The 19,943-nt window shown below is 44.7% G+C and overlaps 1 protein-coding gene across 7 annotated transcripts in view; it reads left to right on the plus strand.

Annotated features, from left to right (window-relative positions):
* LOC102561541 (store-operated calcium entry regulator STIMATE) overlaps nucleotides 1-19,943 on the plus strand; it is a 59,373-nt gene that overhangs the window by 28,103 nt on the left and 11,327 nt on the right. For 3 of the 7 annotated variants that reach the window (XR_009461483.1, XR_009461484.1, XM_059725757.1), the window contains exons 3-8: nucleotides 5-100; nucleotides 2,625-2,746; nucleotides 16,099-16,211; nucleotides 17,720-17,803; nucleotides 19,554-19,670; nucleotides 19,723-19,857. Coding sequence is in view for 4 of the 7 variants with exons in the window: in XM_059725757.1 (XP_059581740.1) it covers nucleotides 5-100; nucleotides 2,625-2,746; nucleotides 16,099-16,211; nucleotides 17,720-17,803; nucleotides 19,554-19,670; nucleotides 19,723-19,857 (667 nt within the window). In the remaining 3 variants the exon portion in view is untranslated. The remainder of the gene's footprint in view (nucleotides 1-4; nucleotides 101-2,624; nucleotides 2,747-16,098; nucleotides 16,212-17,719; nucleotides 17,804-19,553; nucleotides 19,671-19,722; nucleotides 19,858-19,943) is intronic. The other 4 variants (XR_009461485.1, XM_059725758.1, XM_014607489.3 and 1 more) reach the window with 2 other exon arrangements.

Here is a 19,943-nt window from a genome sequence, read left to right on the forward strand (position 1 = left end):
TCAGGTTTTATGACACCTCCAAGCAAGCCATAGGTGCCCTCTTCATCCATTTTGCCAATGTTTTCCTATCTGATCTTACTGAAGAAGACCCCTGCTCTCTGTAAGTATAGCAGTGTGTATGCATGTATGTCCTTCTTGTGACAGGAGGAAACTATATCATTTGCAGCTATAGAAGGCATGGCATATGCATGGTGGAAACAGACACTGACTTAGATGATCTTCAGTGTGAAATGATAGTGCTACACTTGAGCTGCTAGAGCTAGGTTTTTACCTCCAGTAGTATGGGAAGTGTAAGACTGCACATTAAGTGGTTTCATAGACATTAGGGCTGGAAGGGACCTCAAGATTGAGTCCAGCTGCCCACCCAAAGGGCAGGAAGTCAGCTGGGGTCATAGGATCCCAGCAAGATAAGCATCCAGTTTGCTCTTGAAGGTGTTCAATGTAGGTGCTTGAACCACCTCTGACAGCAGGCCGTTTCAGACCTTGGGGGTTCGGACAGTAAAGAAATTCTTCCTTGCGTCCAGCCTGAAACGGTCTTGCAGTAGCTTATAACCGTTCGACTTCGTCATCCCTTGGGGCTCTCTAGTGAACAAACATTCCCCCAGATACTGGTGGTCACCCCTGAAACTTAGGTTGCCACCAGATCACCCCTGAGCCTGCGCTTTTCCAGGCTAAAGAGCCCCCAGGGCTCTCAGCCTGTCATCGTAAGGTCTGTTTTCATGACCTCTGATCATGCACGTGGCTCTTCTCTGCACTCTCAAGCTTCTCCACATCCGTTTTGAATTGCGGGGCCCAAAACTGGACACAGTACTCCAGCTGCGGCCTCACCAAGGCCAAGTATAATGGGAGAATGACGTCCCAGGATTTGCTTGAGAAGCATCTATGGATGCAAGCCAGCGTTTTGGTTGTTTTACTAGCAGCAGCATCGTGCTGCAGGCTTATGTTTGTCTTGTGGTCAGCGATGACCCCCAAGTCCCTTTCATCCGTAGTGCTAGCCAGTGTAGCACTGCTGAGCCTAGAAGGACGCTGCAGGTTTTTCCTCCCAAGGTGGAGAACTTTGCATTTTTCAGTGTTAAGCACCATCAGATTCTCATCTACCCATTTGCTGAGCCTGTCCAGGTCAGCCTGGATCGCCCTCCTGTCCTCGTGTGGATGCTTTGCCCCAAAGTTTGGTGTCATCGGCGAACTTGGCCAGTCTGCTTCTGACTCCAATGTCCACATCATTAATGAAGATGTTGAACAACATGGGTCCAAGGACAGAGCCTTGGGGGACCCCATTGGTCATAGGGCACCACGATGCTTGACTTCTGTCAACCACCACCCTCTGGGTCCGACCACGGAGCCAATTGCCCAGTTTCCCAGGTGTCTGCACCTGCGCAGTTTGGACAGAGCATTGCTTCCCAAGTACCTTGAGTTTGCAGCTCCTGTTGACTGTCATAGACTTGCTGCATAATGCTGCCCAGGCTGCTGCTTTCCTTTACAGGTCCCCAGTTTAGAGGGCAGGTACCTGGAAAACACATGAGGGTCTGCAAACAGCAGAAGGACTAGTGATAGCATTGCTGAACAGAATGGCAATTTGTGTATTTAGACAAAAATATGCACGTCTCTTGCCTGTCTGATTTCTAAAATCCAGATTTGTTCAGATTTGTCTCTGGTTTCAAAGGAAACGTATCTAAAATGCCTTTTTCTACTATGACCTCAGTCATTAGTTTTGGGAGCACCTTTTACTATATGTTTTGTGTTTTTTTTTTTCTGCCTCTACCAGCACTAGCTTTTGGGTTTATAGTGCTAGAGAAGAACTCTTGGTTAGTTTAAAAAACTCCAAAACCAAAAATAAAAACAAACCCAGTAACTCCTCAAAGTAATTCACTAATTCAGATTTCCTGCTGCTCTTACTTAACGCCCCCCCCCCCCTTTTTTTAAATTGCATATCTCATTTACAGCTTTGCTGGCTTTAATTTGGTACATTTTGCAGACACTACTGAAGCTTTTTTTTTTTTATGGTTGGATCCATATATAACCTATTCCTTTTTTTTTTTTTTTTTTTTTATAGGCTTCAACACAAAGTCCATGCAGCTTCCTCTTAAAATAGACAAAGCTCAGCTGTATCTTTTTCACCTACATAGTTCCCATCTTTTAATTCTGAACAAGGTCCTTCAGCATCACAATGCATCATCTATCTTTCTGGTGGGAGATGGGTCTCAACCCTTCAGAAACACAAGCTCGTGGTATAATTTTGTATGAAAATAACATCCCTCAAAATTGCTCATCTCTAGGAAGGGTGAGAATGGCAGAGATCTCTCCTGTTTTGGGGAGTGAATTTGGCTTGGAGCCATGTCAAAGGTCCTTTTCAATTGATGGTCATACGTTAGGTGGTCTGGACACCATAGTAGACCCATCACTTGCTTGTATGTGCTGTGGGCTACATAAACCAACAAGACTTAACCAGGCTAGTTCGGTGGAGTGAGTCTATGGAGCGAGGTGAAGGAGACTTACTAGTTAAGACTCTTATTTCAGCAGGGGCTTTAAGGATACCACAGCTAAAATTTGTGGTACAATGGGAGTAGAGCTCAGCTGAACATGCATTACGAGGTGTGTTCTCTATTTTTATTTTATTTTTTTAGCTATTTAATAAACTTCATCCTTGATGCCACCCTGGGGATGCTGCTGATCTGGCTTGGGGTGAAGGTTGTGTCCTGGTTTGTGGAGCGTCAACAGTACAACTACCTCATCTTTGGAGAGTATGGTAAGTGGAGGACAACTGTTCTTCCCCCTACCCCCAATATGTGGGGGGTTTTCAAATCAATACACAAGATGAGCTTATGCTCACAGTTCACGTTGGAAGGTGCAGGGTAATCGAACCTGGATTAAATGAGTCCAAGAGTTTCTGTAGCAGATAACTAACTTCTCAGAGGTGCCTATCAAAAGTGCTGTGGTCACTAAAAGGCTTTTGAAATCACTTAAGTTGCAAATAGCTCTGCATCTATAAACCCTTCCCAACTCTTTGCAAGTAAAACTCTCCCTCACCAACACACTGGCCAGCCCGCTTCTCCAAGTGAATAGGTAAGCTAAGCTTTGCAACCCCTTCTGAAGATCAGCTAATTCAGCCTGCCTCCATAGCTGGGCTGAAATGTTTCAGGCCAGGATGAGCAACTCAATACCAAATCACTTGCCTCATCCATGTTGGATGGCATACAAGTAGAATCGAGTACAAGAATGCGATTGCCAAACTTGAATACCTTCTGATAGCAAACTTTTAATTTGCCAAGTAATTTCACTTTATGCTTTCTGATAAAGGTCTGGCTTAACTGCTATCCTTTTTTTGTCTGTCCTCTATTTTGGAACCTGGGAACCTGGTTTTCCTCTTCTCGTACAGCCCCACTAGAGGGTAGCACTTCTCCTTGTAAAAATAAAGTTAAGCAAATACAGTACTGCCAGTTGGCAAAGTATTTGCCTTCCTGTGTTTGGGGGTGGCTTTTTTTTTTGTATTTTAGTCTAAACAGTCACTGAAACCTCCATGGCTCTGTGGTTCATAGCCAGTCCTGCTGGAAAAGTGATGTTCTCCTTTTCCCACTGCACATACTTACTGTGGGGGCTAACAGACTTACTAGAATTAGCAAGGGAAAATGAGTATTGTGGTTTGTTTTGTTTTTTTCATTCAAAGTAGCTGAGGCTTGCCGCAAAGTGAACTCAATATAAAGAGTTCATTGGTTCAAAAGATAGCATTTCTAGTTTGGTGCTTATTTTCACAGCTTCAGGGTTGTTGGTTGTAGCTGTGTTGGTCTAAGGACATAAGCCTTGTCTGCCTATTTTCATAGCGACCTTCTAGAAGTTCGAAATGGGGAGACCTGACTTCTAGAAGCCAGGTCAGTCTGCCTGATTTTTGCCGGAGCTTTTAAGTGGGTAGCTGGCTAGTCGGGTATCCATGTCCAAGTTGTAGCCATATTGGTCTAGAGACGAAAGGAATCGCAATTCATGGTAGAGGCTTTTTTTTTTTTTTTTTTTTTTTTTTTTTTTTTTTTTTTATTAGACCAGTTAAATTTTTGCAAAAAAAAAAAATTATTTAATTGCAAGCTTTCGGGCACAAGCACCTTTCTTCAGGCATGGGAGAAAAGGTTAACTGGTTAGAGGCACTGGCATGTGTAGGTAGAAAGGATGCAATGTAGAAATGTTTTTCACAGAGAAACCTAGGAAATAAGATGGGGCAACTGGGCAAAACTTCTCTCTGTATATGTGAAGGCTTCTACATGTTTAAGATCTGTTAAGACTAGAGTCATTCTATTGATTATTGGCTTGTCATTGCATCAGTACAACACCGCACAGCTTAACTCCCACATTTATTATGGAAACAACAGTTGGAGACTATCCCATATGCATGCCTTAACTACAGAAAGCCTTGTGGACAAGGAAGTCCTGCCTTTATGGGGGATTTGAATGGGTGATGGCAGGGGCCAGTACTGCGGATGTGCTCAGGCAAAGAACTTGATCCCTTCAGGAGAGGGACTTGCCATGGTGGGGACCTAGACCAGATGACCAGGAAGTAGCATCCAGACGTATGTCCCAGTAGCATGGAAGAAGGTACAGCATCCCCCCCTTTCTAACAGTTTGTCTGAAGAAGGAAGGGCCTTGAGGAAAAGAAGCTTTAACTTCCTTCCTGATGCAGTAAAGAAACGTCTTCATGAAGCAATGGCAGCTTTTGAGACGTGGTTTCAAGCGAGGCAGGTAGGAGGTTGGAGGACCAGAAGAGAAGTGGCTGCAGTTCTTGGGTGGGGAGAGGTGACCCTGGGTGGCTATAGGTGTTGAGCTGGAGGAGGGTGCATATTGCATGCAAATGGAGAAAGTGCCCATGCTTTACCATGGGTTAGATGGATGTGATGAAGAAGCAGAATGACAGTATCTTTTTATACATGAGTACTTGTTATTTTATACCTTCTCCCATGACTGAAGCTGTATGCGAACTTCTGTTCAGGGCATTTCCATTTGTAATCTTCAGGTGAAGCCCTTGAGGCTGGCATGGCGGTTTGATTAGTAGAGAATAAATCCATCTGTCACAACCTCTGCCCCAAAGTGACCAGAATTACTATAAATTCCCATGTGCACGGCTGGTTAACAGTAGCAACACCAGGATGTCATTGCCTTCCTTTTGACCCTGCCAGTGTGAGATCTTGGGCACATCCCTTTGTCTCTACCAAATGTTGCTGTATCATGCCCATCCCTTAGTGAGAAAACTTGACTTAGATGGGAATTGGGATTTGAGTGGATATTCATGACTCTCCTGGAAATCTTGGCACAGCATGGTTTCAAAACTGGAAGCACTCAGTTTTGAAACACCCCTAAACTTCTCTTGTGCTGAGAAACTTATACTTAAACCAGCCTTCTGGATAGCATGAGGGCAAGTGATGGATGATGCCATTTTAATCTGCAAGGTTAATTAACACTTTGTCAATAGAAGTGAATGCTTCCCTGTGTCTCTGTTCCACTGCGGCAGTGGAAGCTGTGCTTTTTAGTATTAAGCCCAGCTGCAATATGTCACGCTCTTCCAAAGAAGGGAGAAATGCCAACTGGCTGGCTAAAGAAATGATTTAAATACTCTTTTTGTCTGGCTTGAGCAGTTATTTTTGTTGAGGAGCAAAGGCAGAGCATGCAAGTCACCTATTCTTTGGAAATGACCTGTTTGGGGAAATACCAGATCTTTACAGGGAGGTTCTTAAGACCCAACTTTTACAAAGCCTTGGCTGGGATGATCTAGTTGAGGCTGGTCCTGCTTTGGGCAGGGGGTTGGACTAGATATGACCTCCTGAAGTCCCTTCCGACCCTCATTTTCTGTGATTTTTATGGCTAAATCACTTGGGTGGGTGGGGGAACCCAAGTTTCTTAACTCCTGTAGTTCAGTTAATAAAGGTAGGAACCCAGTTGAGATTCGGACCGTAAAGGTGGGTTCCTTTTAAATCCTAAAAATGTGACTTGGGACACTTGGAGCTAGATCTGGTTAAAGTTTTGATGTTTTGAAACTCCTTGAGGAAAGTAGGCAAATGCTGAAGGGAGGGTTGCTGTGCCAGGCTGCAGCCTGGATCAGTTAGCCAGCCAGCAATGAGCCACCTGCATAAGGGGCTTCGCCAGGCAGTTAGCTATAATGGGGGGAAGTGACTGGCTAACTGGGAATAAAAGAACAGGAAGAAGTCAATGAGGGCAGGGGGGAGTTAGAGGTGGGGAAATGGTTGGATGGGCTGGGAGGTCTCCTCCTCGAAGGAAGACAACGGGGGGAGAGATGACCCATCCCGGGCATGCTAACTTTGGATTGTTTGACCTTTGCAACTGAACCCGGTGGTGCAGATCAACCCTGGGGTTTTGAAGCCTGTGTTGCTGGGACCAGACTAAGGGCATGTTCATTTGAATTGTTACTTGCTTTTGGCCAAGCCCTAGGAAGCGGAGGAACCAGGGGCATTGCAGCCTGTGGTTTTTGGGCCCAGAAAAAGACTGTTACTGGGACCAGGGACTAATTTAAGCTGGCCACCCACTACAATTGTCTGGGTGTCTTGCACTTTTTTTTGTGTCAGGAGTTTGCGAGTAATTCAATGTTCGGAGCACCGCTAGGTAGGTTTGGATACAAATCCAGAGCGTTGCCTGCAGTGAGAAACATGCAAGCAAAGGATTAGGGAAAGGGAACAACCAAAGTGTGTAGTGATCAAAGTGCAGCCTAATGCATTGCTTATCAGCTTCACTTGAAAATATTTGTTTTAAACCCCTCCTTTCTCCTCCCCTTCTCCTGGAAAGATGGGGGACAGTCTTTTTTTTTTATTATTAAACGCATTGGGGCTACAAGCCTGTAGCTCCAGTGATTCTTCTGTACAAATCGAATAGGATGCTTCCATTAAATCCCTGGCTGGATATACAGAAGCAAGCTGGTTGGGTTGGGTTTTTCTTTTTAAACACCGTTTAGCAACCTACTGAACTTGGCCTGTCTAACTGAGTTGTAGGAGAGCATGCTCCATGCCAGCTCATGGGTTTAACTGCGGTCCTGTGTGGGATGCATTTTTGGCCCTGTGATTATGATTAGACAACATTTCCATAACAAATATTCCCACGTCCAGGGGCAGTCGGGAAGTTGTCTGCTAATGCTTAAGCAACATGTCTTAAGTGACCCAAGTGCCTGCCTTTCCTCTGTGCAAGGAGAGAGATGCTCATCAGTTTTCACAATCTTGCTCTTTGTGCTTGTCTCTTGACTTGGACTAGGCATGTGTGAATTTTGTGTTCGTGGGTAATGGATGCCTAAATATAAATGCCTCTAAGGAGTAAAAGCACTGGAGAATGGGCATCATTTTAACTTTTAACTAGAGCAACAGTTCTCAACCAGGGTGCTGTGGCATCCTGGGTTGCCTTGATCACTTCAGGGGTGCTGCAGGGTACCATACAATGCTAACACTGTTAAGTCTGCAAGCATTATTCACAAGATTTAAACCCAGAGATTTCCTATAGGAAGCCATAGCATTAGACGGACCACAACAGGGCAGAATGTTTTTGGGTTGTTTGCAACAGAAGAATTGCTGTGTTATCTTTCTGTAGTTGAAAATCAAGTGAACTAAAAGCTGGGCACTTTCAGAAAGATGGCTTGAATCTAACAAGGTTGAAAACCACTGAACTAAAGGGACTAATGATTTCAGTTGTAAATCCATGGAAATGCAAGTTTGCATTTGGTAGGTAGGTATTTGGACTAGAAGGGGATCTCTTGAGCCGTAGGCTGGTCCAGCTCTTCCAAATGGGTATCCATTTATATGCTGCCTCTCCTCTTTGAAGTGCTTGTCCATATTTTGGTCCTGTAGGGGTGCTTATGTGCCTCAAACACTTGAGCTCCAACTTCTTGCCCTGCTGATACCTGTATAGCAGGCCTTGCTGCTTCTGTTCTGCTAAGGATACTTCTTGTTCCTCAATTCTCAACTAGCATCTATAGTGTTCAGCTTGCAACCTTTCCAAAAGCCACCTGCTTGTTTTTTAACTTGATCCTTGCATAGAAAGCATGAAGTAGGGCTGGAAGAGACCTCCAAAGGTAATGTAGTTCAGCTCCCTGTCTGAGGCAGGATCGTCCCTATCCAAATCATCCTATATAAAGCCATAATCTAAACTCTACTGTTGGCTCAGGCACAACGCAAGACCTAACGCCCTAACCTGCCACAGGTAAAGCAAGGGAACCACCGTAGCCAGTGTCCTGCTTCTAAAAAGTGGTGTTAATATATGCTTAAGAGATGTGAGGTAGAGGGCCATGCTCCCTGCTGCAGAGGAAGGTGGAAACCCCCAGAGTCCATACCAGTCTAACCATGGGGTAAAATTCCTTTCTGCTGACCCCAAATGTGATGCTTGGTGTGACCCTGAGCACAATGGCAAGACCTAGCCAGGAACCTCTGGCTTTGGAGCAATGGCACACCCCAGTTGACATCCCCAACCTTGGCTGCAGCTAACACCCAATTCCTCTAAGGAAAGCTTAAATGCCCTGAGACATAGCAGAAAAGGGGTAGAGGGGGAAACCAGAAATGTGGCAAATACCCATGATAGAGCATAGGCATGGTTATACCTACATCATCCTCAACCGGTAGCTGTCCAACCTCTCCTTGAACACCTGCAGTGATGGAGGATGGCCCATAACTTCCCTTGGCACCTATTCCACTGCTGCACTGTCCTAAACAGTGAAGCATTTTTTTTTTCCAGATATCCAACCTAAATCAACTTTGCAACTTCAGCTCATGAGTCCGTGTCCTCCTCTGTTCCCATCTTTTGAGAGCCTTGCTTAGAAAGGGCTGAACGGACAAGGAAACCAGTGTCCCAGGCAAGCTTTTGGCCTGCTCCGATGTCCAGTGAAGTCTGTCCTTTGACCGTACCCATGGGTCAAGACAGGCAGTCTTAAGTTTCAAAGGCTATCTTTTCTTGGGGGGGTGGAAAAAATCTCCAACAAGTGGCTTCTGCACTTCAGATCCATCTTGTACCCATTCCTTCCACCCAACAGTTGGTCCATGGCCAACCAAAAGGTTTTGCTTCTCCAGAGCTAAGCTGACCCTTGTCCCTGGCATCGCATATGGCAATTCTCTTTCAATGGGAGTAAGTTTGGATTGAAACTTTTTACCTGCTGCTGTAGAGGAGTCAAACCATCACACTTTCTCAGCTTGTTGCCCTCTGGTTTCTGTATTGTTTCTGGTCTGCATCCAGACCTTTGTATACCACTGTTTAGTGTACATGTAGCTTCATAAAGGCAGCGAGTAAAGCTACCTGGTGGTAACAAATGCAGCTTGCAGGCAGCTCAGTGCATTAAGGAAGCATGGATTTAAAAAAACCCAACTTTAATTTGTGGGGAGAACAACTTGGAGTAGAGAAAGCAGTGCTGCTTGTGAGAGACTAAAGGCTCATGCCATATCCAGCACCGCTGAAGTACGTGCAGTGAGGCCTTGGGACAAAACTGTTCTTTCCTTGGGTGGATCCACTTTATTCTCTGGGGAAGAAAGATGGTGATGAATCTGTCTGAAGCCCTTGTGCAGTCACTTGACATACCGTATTGAAGTCTTGCTGGGCCACTGACACTGTTTATTTTGCACAATCCTTGCTGTCAAAATCCAAGTACAGGTATGGGGTGGAGGCCATGGTTTTATCACCATTTCCCTACTATGAGACCTGGGTTTTCTGGTTTAATACACATACTGGCATCTGCATGTTTCTTAGCAGGACAGAAATGTGTAATAGGGACAAGCTTGACCAGGATAAGATGAACATAAGAGTGAGGGAGCTCAAGATAAGCATGTGTCCTGTTGGCTTGCAATCAGCCTTGGCCACATCCTTTGGAGCCTGAGGTCCTAATGGATCCATTGCTTCTCCTATAGAGGTAACAACTATGAGATGTGCATTTTTTTTTTTTTCTCCACTCCTCTTCCAGCGGCTGTATTGGTCCCATGGCCTAAGATCTCAAGGCTTGATGTTAACATCTGTGTCAAAGGAGGTAGGCTAGCAGCTAGAACAGGCAGCAGGTAAAGTCTGCCTATACAGTATTGGGCTCCAGCACAGTCCTGAACAACCTGATGTTTGGTCATCTGAGAGGGGTGATGTCCTTCTGTAAGCCAGAACTTGATCTGGGAGACCCTTTAGTGTCTTAAAGGCAGGCTCCTTCTGAAATGGACAGTGTCTACACTGCGAGTAGCAAGCGTTGTGGGGCTGCTGGAGATGCATGCTTCAAGGCATTTAGAAGCTGTAGCTTGGAGGAGGGAGACTTCTCTTCTCCTTCCTTTTGGTGAGCACAGGAGTCCGAGCCCACGTGGATACCTGTTAATGGTAAATCCTGTGACACTGGCATTCATCCAGGCTGAGTTGGATGCTGGTTAATTCTTCTCGCCTAGTAGCCCAGTGGCTAGCAGACTTGACTTCTCTGCCCAGGTAAGGAGTTAGCTGAACTTCCCGCTGGAAGTGATGCAGCTGATGTCCCCAGCAGCTAGATGGCTCCTGTAGAAAATAGAGGCTTGACCTTCATCCCAAGTTGGCTTGGCACTGGACAGCTTCTTGTTTCCAGGAAACCAAAATTAGCAAAATATAACTGCAAAACAGCCACTGACCCTTTGGTCAGGGGGCAAAAAAACAAGCCCACATCTAATCCAGATTCCTGCCTTGTGCTTTAGAATAGATTATCTGGTATGAAAACAGTTTTTTATTTTCAGAGATCTGAAAATAAAACCAAAAACAGGAGGATAGGGCAGATCAGATGCAAGAACATCTGGGAAACCCTAAGCCAGGCCTCTGTTATGCAGATACTTGACAGATTTTTTTCCAATGACCTGTCTGCTGTAATATCCAAGGCTGCTTGTAGGCAACTACCCTTTGCAAGAGTTCCCCGGGGATTTCAGTGAAATGTTTCTGCAGAACTAGAGGACTTTCAAGCACTGAAACATTTCACTGAATTCATCATGCAGAACCTATGGGCACTTGCACACATGGGGAGAATCTGCTCCATGCTGGAAATCAAGTGCAGCGGAGCAGACTCGATTAACCTGGGAGATCTGTCGATTTTTAATCGAGTTTACTCGAGCATGTAAACTGATGCACACTGGCAGTCTTGTGCATCGTGTGCATTAGTGACCCAGAGCATGGCAGTGCTGCGCTTTGAACTAAAACGTGCTTGGTGCGCTTTGAATTAAAACGCATTGAATGTGTTTTAGTGCAAAGTGCAGCACCACAACCCTTTTCTCAGTGCCGATATGCACTGTATCAGGAGTACATGTAAAAATGCCCTATGAGACTCCATCTGCAACCAATGTGAGCTAGGCTAATTGGAGAGCTCTGGACCAATTCCCCATGTTGTAACACTGATAAATTAAATAGGTTGTTCTCCCAGCTCCAATATGACAGCTGGGTCTTGCTCTTAGACGAGGCTCTGTCTGAATGTGGGCAAGTGACTTCCCTCTCTCTTTTTGTTTCTTCCCCCATCCTTTTTTTGCTTTTCACTTACTAGGTCTTGGAGATGCAGTATCCAACTTAGTTGGTGGTGTGTCAAAGTGGTACAAAGCTGATTTTCAGTTCCCATCTTCAGAACTGAGACTTTGAACTTCTCCTAGGAATGGAGATATGCGCTAAATCAGCAATCTGTAAAATGTTGGTATTGTCCAACCTCCTGCAGTGTTGGAGGAGGGATCATTTTGAGGCAATGTAGATGAAAGGTAGTAAAAAAAATTGGATAGGTTTGGAAAGATGGATTTTTTTAACAGGATATTTAACTTCAAATTAAAGCCTAATAAAAATGTTTGAGGCACATGTTTGCTGTTTCAAATTATCCAAGTTAGTTGTATGGGGAAAGTTGCTGGCTGAGCTCTTGGAAGCAGAGTTTGAAGTGCTAACATTGAGAGAGAGCCATCTATATATCGATAGGTGGATGTTAGCACTTCATAGAGAGAGAGATAGCTCTCTCTCAATGTTAGCACTTCAAACTCTGGTTCCAAGAGCTCAGCCAGCAACTTTCCCATCCAGTTAACTTTGATATTTCGAGCAGCAAATGTGCCACAAATGTTTTCATGAGGCTTTAATTTTTAAATAGTTTTAATTTTCTGAAAGTGGCTACTGAGGGCCCTACAAGTTCATCCCCTGCCTCCCCCAAAATTGAACTAGAAAACTTGGGTGCATCTTAAATTTCAAAGATCTCTTATTTGAAAGAACACAGTGATTTGGTCAAATTTTAAGATACTACTGTAGGAGTTGAAAACAAGATTTGCTGCTCCCCCCCCTCCCCCCCATGTGCACGGATTAAAAACTACCCGTGAGAAGGTAAGACTCATTCTGAAATCTTTTACATTTGTTATTAGAAACGCACTCAGTTCAGATTGAACTGTTTCTAGATTCAAATCTGTCTTGTCACTGTATGTATTGCATACTTAACTTTTAAAAGCTGTGTTAATCCACTTTTTTTTTTAAAACTCTTCTTGCCCCCCTCTTAACTTGAACCAGGGTTTTCGTGTTGGTTTTTTTTTTTTCTTCTGTAATCCTCTATTTGGAAGGAAACTGAAACATGCCATTGCTCACTCATTTACAGTAAAACTTAAGCAATATTGTTTAACTTACTCTTCAATGTGTAGAGGAACAATGAAGCTTACACTTGATTGTGCTTGTGTACAAGGAAGCTGCAAGTTGCCTTGTTTTTTTTTGAGGCTAGTTCCCTTTAAAAAGTTGTCTTTTTTTAAAAGTTTCCTAGAGTCTCACTCTGCCTTTGTGTTTTAATTAATACCTGAAATGGATTTTATTAGTTGATTTAAAATCTCCTTGGCTTTGTCCTATAGCAACGAGACCACCGGTATACAACTGCAAGGCTTACAGACGAACCTATACCAATCCAACTTGGTCAGCACAGGCCTGTCTGTGCTGCTGTGGAAGCAATTTCTCAAGCTTCCTTCCCCCCAGATTCATAGACCCCACTTATCTGTGCTGCTGAAATCTGTTTTGATCTCTTATTCTTGCCTAGGGAGGGAATGGCCTGCTGACTGGAAAATAACATATTTTTCTTGTCTTGCAAAGCCTAATTATAACCCAGAAAAAACAACTTGCTTGATCTCTCGCAAACTAAATGTGAGGGGGGAGGAAGAAAAAGCTTTGAAACCAGGAAAAGGTTGGCATTGGATTGGAGCTTTCAAGTCTGAGATCCTTTCTTTCTTCAGCTGTGCTACTCCATCCGTGGTAGTAAAGATGAACTATTTGGACATGATAAAGCTATCTGGCATGCACCGTACAAAGCCCAAGAGCCATTGCTGTTGGGATGATAACAGCTGGAGGTGTTCTGCAGACTTTGCAGAGCCTTGGTGGGCCCAAGACAGCAGATCAATTATTAACCATGGTCACATAGGCTGAAGTCTCATTTCTTCTCTTTGGATGGACTTGGGTTGCATCTGGAAACATTCAGCCACTGCAGCTTCCACTGGGAAGCCTAACAGCAGAGCATCTGGGGATGTGCGGAGGATGCTGTGGTTTTGGAGACCGGCCTCTCTACAGGGGTCAGAGCACACCAGCTGAGCACGCAGTGACCCAAAGGGAAGCCAGAACTCGAGCCCAAAAAGGAAACGCAGTGGCTTTTGTTTTCTCTTGTTGGGGTTGGGACTAGAATAGCACCAGGAATGGGGGATTGGAAGGGGCCACTGAGGACAGTCCCTGCATTAGCAGGCAATCCAGGTCCATGGTTTCAAGGAAATCCTTGCATCAAACTGTCTTGCACAATGCTGCAGATTACCAACACCCCCCTAGACCACCTGTAGGTGAAAGGAAGGGCAACCAGGGCACTGCCAGTGCCATATCCTTGCCTGCTGGACTTGTAACAACCAAGAATGTGTATGGGAGGGGATCAGATGTTGGCACGTGGAGAGAAATCCACCTCTTGGTTTGACAAGTGCATCGGGGTGGCGGCACTCTTCTTCCGGATGAAGGAAACCACTCGCTCTCCCAGCACTTTCTCCCCTGCAGACAACCTTCTCCCTTCCACTCCGTCATGCAGCTCTGTGCTAGTGTGAGTGCAGGATAAGAGCCCAGCCCCCAGAAGCTGCACAGCTCATGTCTAGCCTCAGTGGTTTGGTTCCCTCCTTTTTTTTTTCTTTCCTCTTCACCTCCCCTATACCCAAGCTGTCCTGCTGCTTGCTCCCTTCTGCTCTTGCTGTTCCCGTAATCACCCTTTCAGCTTCTCGTCTGCCTTCCACCTGCATCCGGCTCCCAGCTTTTCTTCCTTTTTCCAAAATCATAGAATTAAAAAAAAATTGTGTTAACACTTCAAGTTCTTAAGGTCTACGCCTGAACTCCCAAGTTTCTATCCTAACCTCTGATTGCACCCACCTTGTATTGTACAAAGGAGGGCTAGGTTGAAAGCAATTAGAGCTACAGGATTTTTATTTTTTTTCTGGCTAATTAAAATTGCAGTGCTAGAGCTAAACTTCTGCTTGCTGAACTAGAAGCCTGGCGAAGGCCCAGCCCTTAATGATCACAGGCATATTTCCTTTGGACTTGAAGATCCAGAACTTCAATACTGAACTTCTTTTGTTCATGCCCCTGGGAGGTTTTGCTTGACGGGTTTCTTCGTGTGCAGCATTAGGAGTGGCAAAGCACTTTCTTCTTTTAGTGCCCAATTTATCTTGGCTGCAAACTCGGTGTGCAATAATATGAGAATCTGTCTGGAGGGACAGAGGTGCAAGGACTTCTTAAACAACCAGAGTTATGATACAGAAAGAGAGACCCTCTGAATGCAAGTTGCTGCTGGAGCCAGGTCTGATTTTGCTCAGCTGCTTTACAAATTCTTGTTGCATCTGCTTCCCGTGCACACTAAAGGCTATATTGGACTCGAGTAGCAAAAGGAAATGTCACTTGTGTCTCGAGAGCCTGTTGCCAGAAACTGCAACCCAGTTTTGCAGACCCGAGATCCCAGGGAGCCTGGAAGGGAAGCTACTGCATGTAACTGATATGACTCCACTTATAGTTGCTAACAATAAATACACTTTTAGTTATCGCTACACAAGTACTAGTATCATTCATATTTAGCTAGCTTTTTATTTTTATTTATTTTTTTTTATTTTTTTCTGGGTTTTTTCCTTACTCAAAATGAGGCTGATTTGAGAACCTGTCTCAGTCTAAGGCCATGAGTATCATAATCCCTGACTCTTTGCTCTCATCAGCAACAGATCCCTTACATCTGCACTGTGTAAGAGGGGAGTTATGTCAGTACATGGGTTCAGTCGCATAGTAAAAGCAATGCCTGCTGAGGGGCTAATCTTAAGGGTCAAGAACTCCTCCATCAGAGAGAACCTGGCAGTGATACTGGATGTGGCTCAAGACCCTTCTGGCACCTAAAATTCCCCTGGAGGTCTCATTTGGGTGCAATACTCTTTGCTTGCTGTTTGCTGCTGTACTTGGCATATAATTCAGCTTGCAGCAGAGGGGCAGTACTTCAAAATTGTATGAAAATTCAAGGAATTATGATCATGAATCTAACTTTAAATATGTATTCGGAGTCTGTATTAATATGCATGTAGAAGATAATAAGCCTGAGAAATGGCCAACCTTGGTTTGATACTATTCTACACAAATTCATTGAATGTCACTTTTTGAAGTGTGACTGGCCTTGTGGGTAATAGGGAAGCAGGAGATGGCCTCTTGCTTTTTTTTTTTTTGTCTTTTTTGATGCTATCCCATGTGGCATTTTTTCTCATAAGCAGACTATGGGGAAATGTGATCTAAATGCACCCACTCTGGTGACTTTGAGCTAATCATAGAAAATTTGGGTTGGCAGGGACCTCAGGAGGTCATCTAGTCCAACCCCCTACTCAAAACTGGACCATCCCCAACTACATCATCCCAGCTGAGGCTTTGTCTATAGCATCGTAGAAACTGTGACTTTCACCTGGTTGAAAAATGGCTCTGAAACCATGATTGCCCTGCTACCAAACAGGCAGAGCAATTTACTGTATTCACACTGGAATAATGTCTGTCTATGAAATTTTAAATAAAGCAGCTTAACAAGTAAAGTTGGGGAGGGGAGTCTATTGAAAGCTTGGTTCTAGTTGGGATTTTCAGTAACCGAGCAGAACCCTTTCTGTACCTATCCTGTTCTCTCAGGTGATCCTCCACAAGCTGCTGCTTGGATCGGCCAGTGCATCCTCTACTTGCTGATAATGGTCTTTGAGAAGACTGTGATCAGCCTTGTCCTGCTCATCCCTGGTTGGACAAAGGCAAGTTCTCAGTTTGTTTTTGTACCCAAGGGAGTTGTGCCGCTGCATTATACACCTTCAGTGCTTTAAGTCATACCTCACAGGGAACCTTCTGAGATGCATGAGCAAGAACCTGCATTTGGGGGAGCATTTATTGGCTGAAAAATGATACTAGAAGTAGACCATTAAAGACCCTTAAGTAGAACTGTTCAGCCTGTCCAAAGCCAAGAGCTTGTCTTTATGGCACTAGTCTGAAACGCTAAGACTTGGATGGAGAGAGCACAAGTCTCCCAGCTCTTCTGCACTGTGACCTTGGGAAGATGTCAGCCTAGGCACAGCTGAAGGGACACCATGCATCAGGGTACAGGCTGGCTCTGGAGACTGCTGTGCTTTCTGGGTGCTTGCTTCCTAGCTTTCTTTTTTTGCAGTGTTCAGAAGTAGTCTGGGCAGGTGGACCTCAAGGCCAGTTGTCTCTACTAGTAAGCAATCCCACAATGGCAGGTTCTGGCCATCTGGTCCTTCTCTACCCCACTTCTTCCATAAGTAGAGATGGGGTGAAGGAAGATGTAGCCCACCCATTTCTAAAGTGGCCTCTGGTTTACAAATGGCAGCATAGTCAGCTGTAACGTGAGCTGTAAGACATGATAGAGATGGCAGATCACGTGGTTTGAATTGGCCTAGGCTGGCACTTAACACATCCATTAAATGTGCCATTTACTTCTGCTTGTTGCTGTAAGTAAAATTGCAGACTTTGGGTAACCACTAGCATTCAGTGTCCTAATCTGTTCCCACCACTAATTGTTACTGGTACAAAAAAAAATTAATTCTGCGCCTGCTGAAAGAGTGCAGCTTACCCTCTGCATGTGGCTACAGAGAACAAGCAACTTGGGGTGTTTTCTCAAGGATCAGTACTGCAACCAGCTTCCTTCGTAGAAGAGACCGTGATGTCAAATTTGACCGATGTAACACAGGCTGTGAAAATTTATCCAGTTACTCGGGCACGGAGTCTGTATACAGTTGATTCCTGGGAATGAATATGAACTTGCTGGTGAGACAACTGTTGATGTTGAGTTATAGCATGTCTCCACTGCGATCCAGTTGGTACCTGCCTGCTGACACACAGTAAAGAATGCTTTGCCTAGGGATAACGAGCTAGGTTTTGCATTGACCTATATGAGAGTAGAGGAAGCTTAAACAGTAAGTCTGGATCAGGCTGTGTGTTTCTGGATTCCTTTCAGCACACCTCATGCAAGGCGGTTGTCCTTTTTTGCAACCAAGAAAAGAAGCCAAGGGAAATCCCACCAGTTGCTTTTTAAAGACCTGCACAGCTTATGCTTCACGAACGAATAAACATCTGCTTAGCATTCGGGTTGTCAGGAAGTATCTGGAGGGAGTGCTGTAGCTTGTTACTCTGGCTCATGTAGAGAAGCAAGATGAAGGCTGATGCAGCCTCTGTTACAGCTCATGGCTAATATCTCCTAATAGAAATAACGGTTTAATAGCCTGTTTAACTTTTGTTTCCATTGCAGCTTCAGGAGCTTTTGCTGGATTACATCCCAGACCCTCAGCTGGAACTTGTCCTGGTGATGCTCGTTGTGCCTTTTATTGTCAACGTAAGTGGAGCCGGAGGACCTTCCTGAAAACAGTCTGCATCGTTTATGCTTCAGCATCCTGAACGGAGATCGCTGCCCACGTAATAGGAGGCAGTTCTTTCCAACCTGACCTTTGTGGGTAAAATCAGACAAAAGACAGGAGGAAGCAAAGGCGATGTGACCAGTGTCACAACAGGCCAGTTCAGGCTAGGGTTAGTTACCCCCCTCTCCTAGGGCAGCCAGTCAATTAAGCTAAAATATCTGCTGCCTACCAAACTGCTGCACATGCATAGCAACTGCTGTGCTGCCAACACTTTATCTGATTTACTTTCCAGCATCATTAACTGGAGGAACTTGACTTTGTAACTAAACCCCTCACTTCATACTTCGTGGGAGCTCTGTAGAGGCTGGCAGCTTACTCCATATAAGTTGTACTGTAATTGCACAGACTGAAAACAGATTCCCTACCTGGAAAAATCTACTCGGGTTGTAAAATGAGGCCAACGATTGTTTAGATAATGTAAAGGTGAGGATAGCAAAGAGCCTCGAGTTGTTTGGGGGGGACTCGAGGGCAAGTTTTGTCCTCAAGTCAGTTGCTTAATAGATTGTGGCAATCTCAAGGGGTCATTTGACAGCGATTGTCTTGCTGCAGTGATGGGAATTTCATTTCATTGTGAAGCATCTGGATTTCCTTTCCAGCAGGTCAAGAGGTCCCAGGCATTCAAAGTGTTAGTTGTTGCCGATCATGAACTCTGGTTTTGCTGGGTGAAGATTTTTTTTTTTTTTTTTTTCCTCCCCATGGGACTGTAGTTTGCACGTCTGTGTCTCCAAACTAAATACAAATTACAGACCCTTTCTCCACTTCTGCACCCTCTGAGCTAACACTGCAGGATGAGCACATTAGATTCAAAGTAGATTCATACCATCATTGTATCAATGGAAAATTAAGTGTATAGTGCTATGAAATCTGGCCACGGGGAAATGCTGGATGCTGTTGTCAGATCTTCTGTTTGTGGAGATCTTGGAAATGGAAACTTTGGCAAAGTTGAGAAGCTGCCTAATGTCAAAACTGGGAAGAATCTGCTACAAGTCAGACCGTAAAGCTCCAATTTACTTTAAAATTACTTGGGTGGAGGGGGTGTAGAAAGGATGAATGGAAGCCAAGAAGTATGCATGTAAATAGGATAATTTAGGATCATCCTGTATGATGTCAGTCTTCTTGCTAAAAAGGATTTTTTTTTTAAATGGGACCTCCTTGAATTCCAGCTGGGTGTTTTTAGTAGGTGTTCTCCCTCCCAAAGGGCTGATATTCCTGAGTGAGATTTTTCTAAACTATTTTTCCCCTACCAAAACTGCTGCTAGTTTAGAAAATATCACTTGGAAATAAGTCTCAAATCCTTTCGTTAGGTTTCCATGATCCAAAGTGGGTGGGACCAGAAATGCTCCGGTTGGTGAAATGGAAAGTCATAGTGCAGTGTGGTTTGACATGGCTATAGTGATGGAGGTCCTGTGCACAGCCTGCTGGGAGTTGAAAAGTTTTCTATCCGCCTTAACTTGGGATGTATAGAGTTTTCCTCGAACTTTGTGCTTGTTCCACTCGATGTCGCATGCATCCTAGCAAGTGTATTAGTGTCTTACGTAGGTGGTAGTTCATCCCAGAAGCTGTAGAGCCACCCCTTTGGTCATGCCAGGTCAGTCTCCTTACACTGTATAAGGCTGCCCTTTTAGAAATAACTTTTTTCCTCCTTTTTTTTTTTTTTCTTTCTTCAAGGCCCTCATGTTCTGGGTTGTAGACAGTTTGATCATGAGGAAACACAAGCAGAAGGACAGCCTTGACCTCAGCGGGTCCATAGAAACCCCTCAGACTGTGATGACTGAAGAATCCCAGGTAAGAGCAAAGAATGCGCTGTGCAGATATGCCTGTGACAAACCCTCCTTAGGGCTGCTTCTTGGATTTCAGATTGATCTGGGCAATGTGCCGTATCCCTGCGATGGAGCTCCAGACCCTCCCCACAGCTGTGCAACACCACGCTTCCTTATACCTTGAGAGGAGTTACGAGCCATGTTGCAAAAATGTAGGTGTCGGGGCTTAAGGGTAGGAGTCCCTTCTCAGTTGCCCCTTGTACACATTTTAGTCTGACACTTGCAAGCTCTTCAGTCC

The sequence above is a fragment of the Alligator mississippiensis genome, chromosome 4 (assembly GCF_030867095.1).
Source record: "Alligator mississippiensis isolate rAllMis1 chromosome 4, rAllMis1, whole genome shotgun sequence".
Taxonomy (NCBI): domain Eukaryota; kingdom Metazoa; phylum Chordata; order Crocodylia; family Alligatoridae; genus Alligator; species Alligator mississippiensis.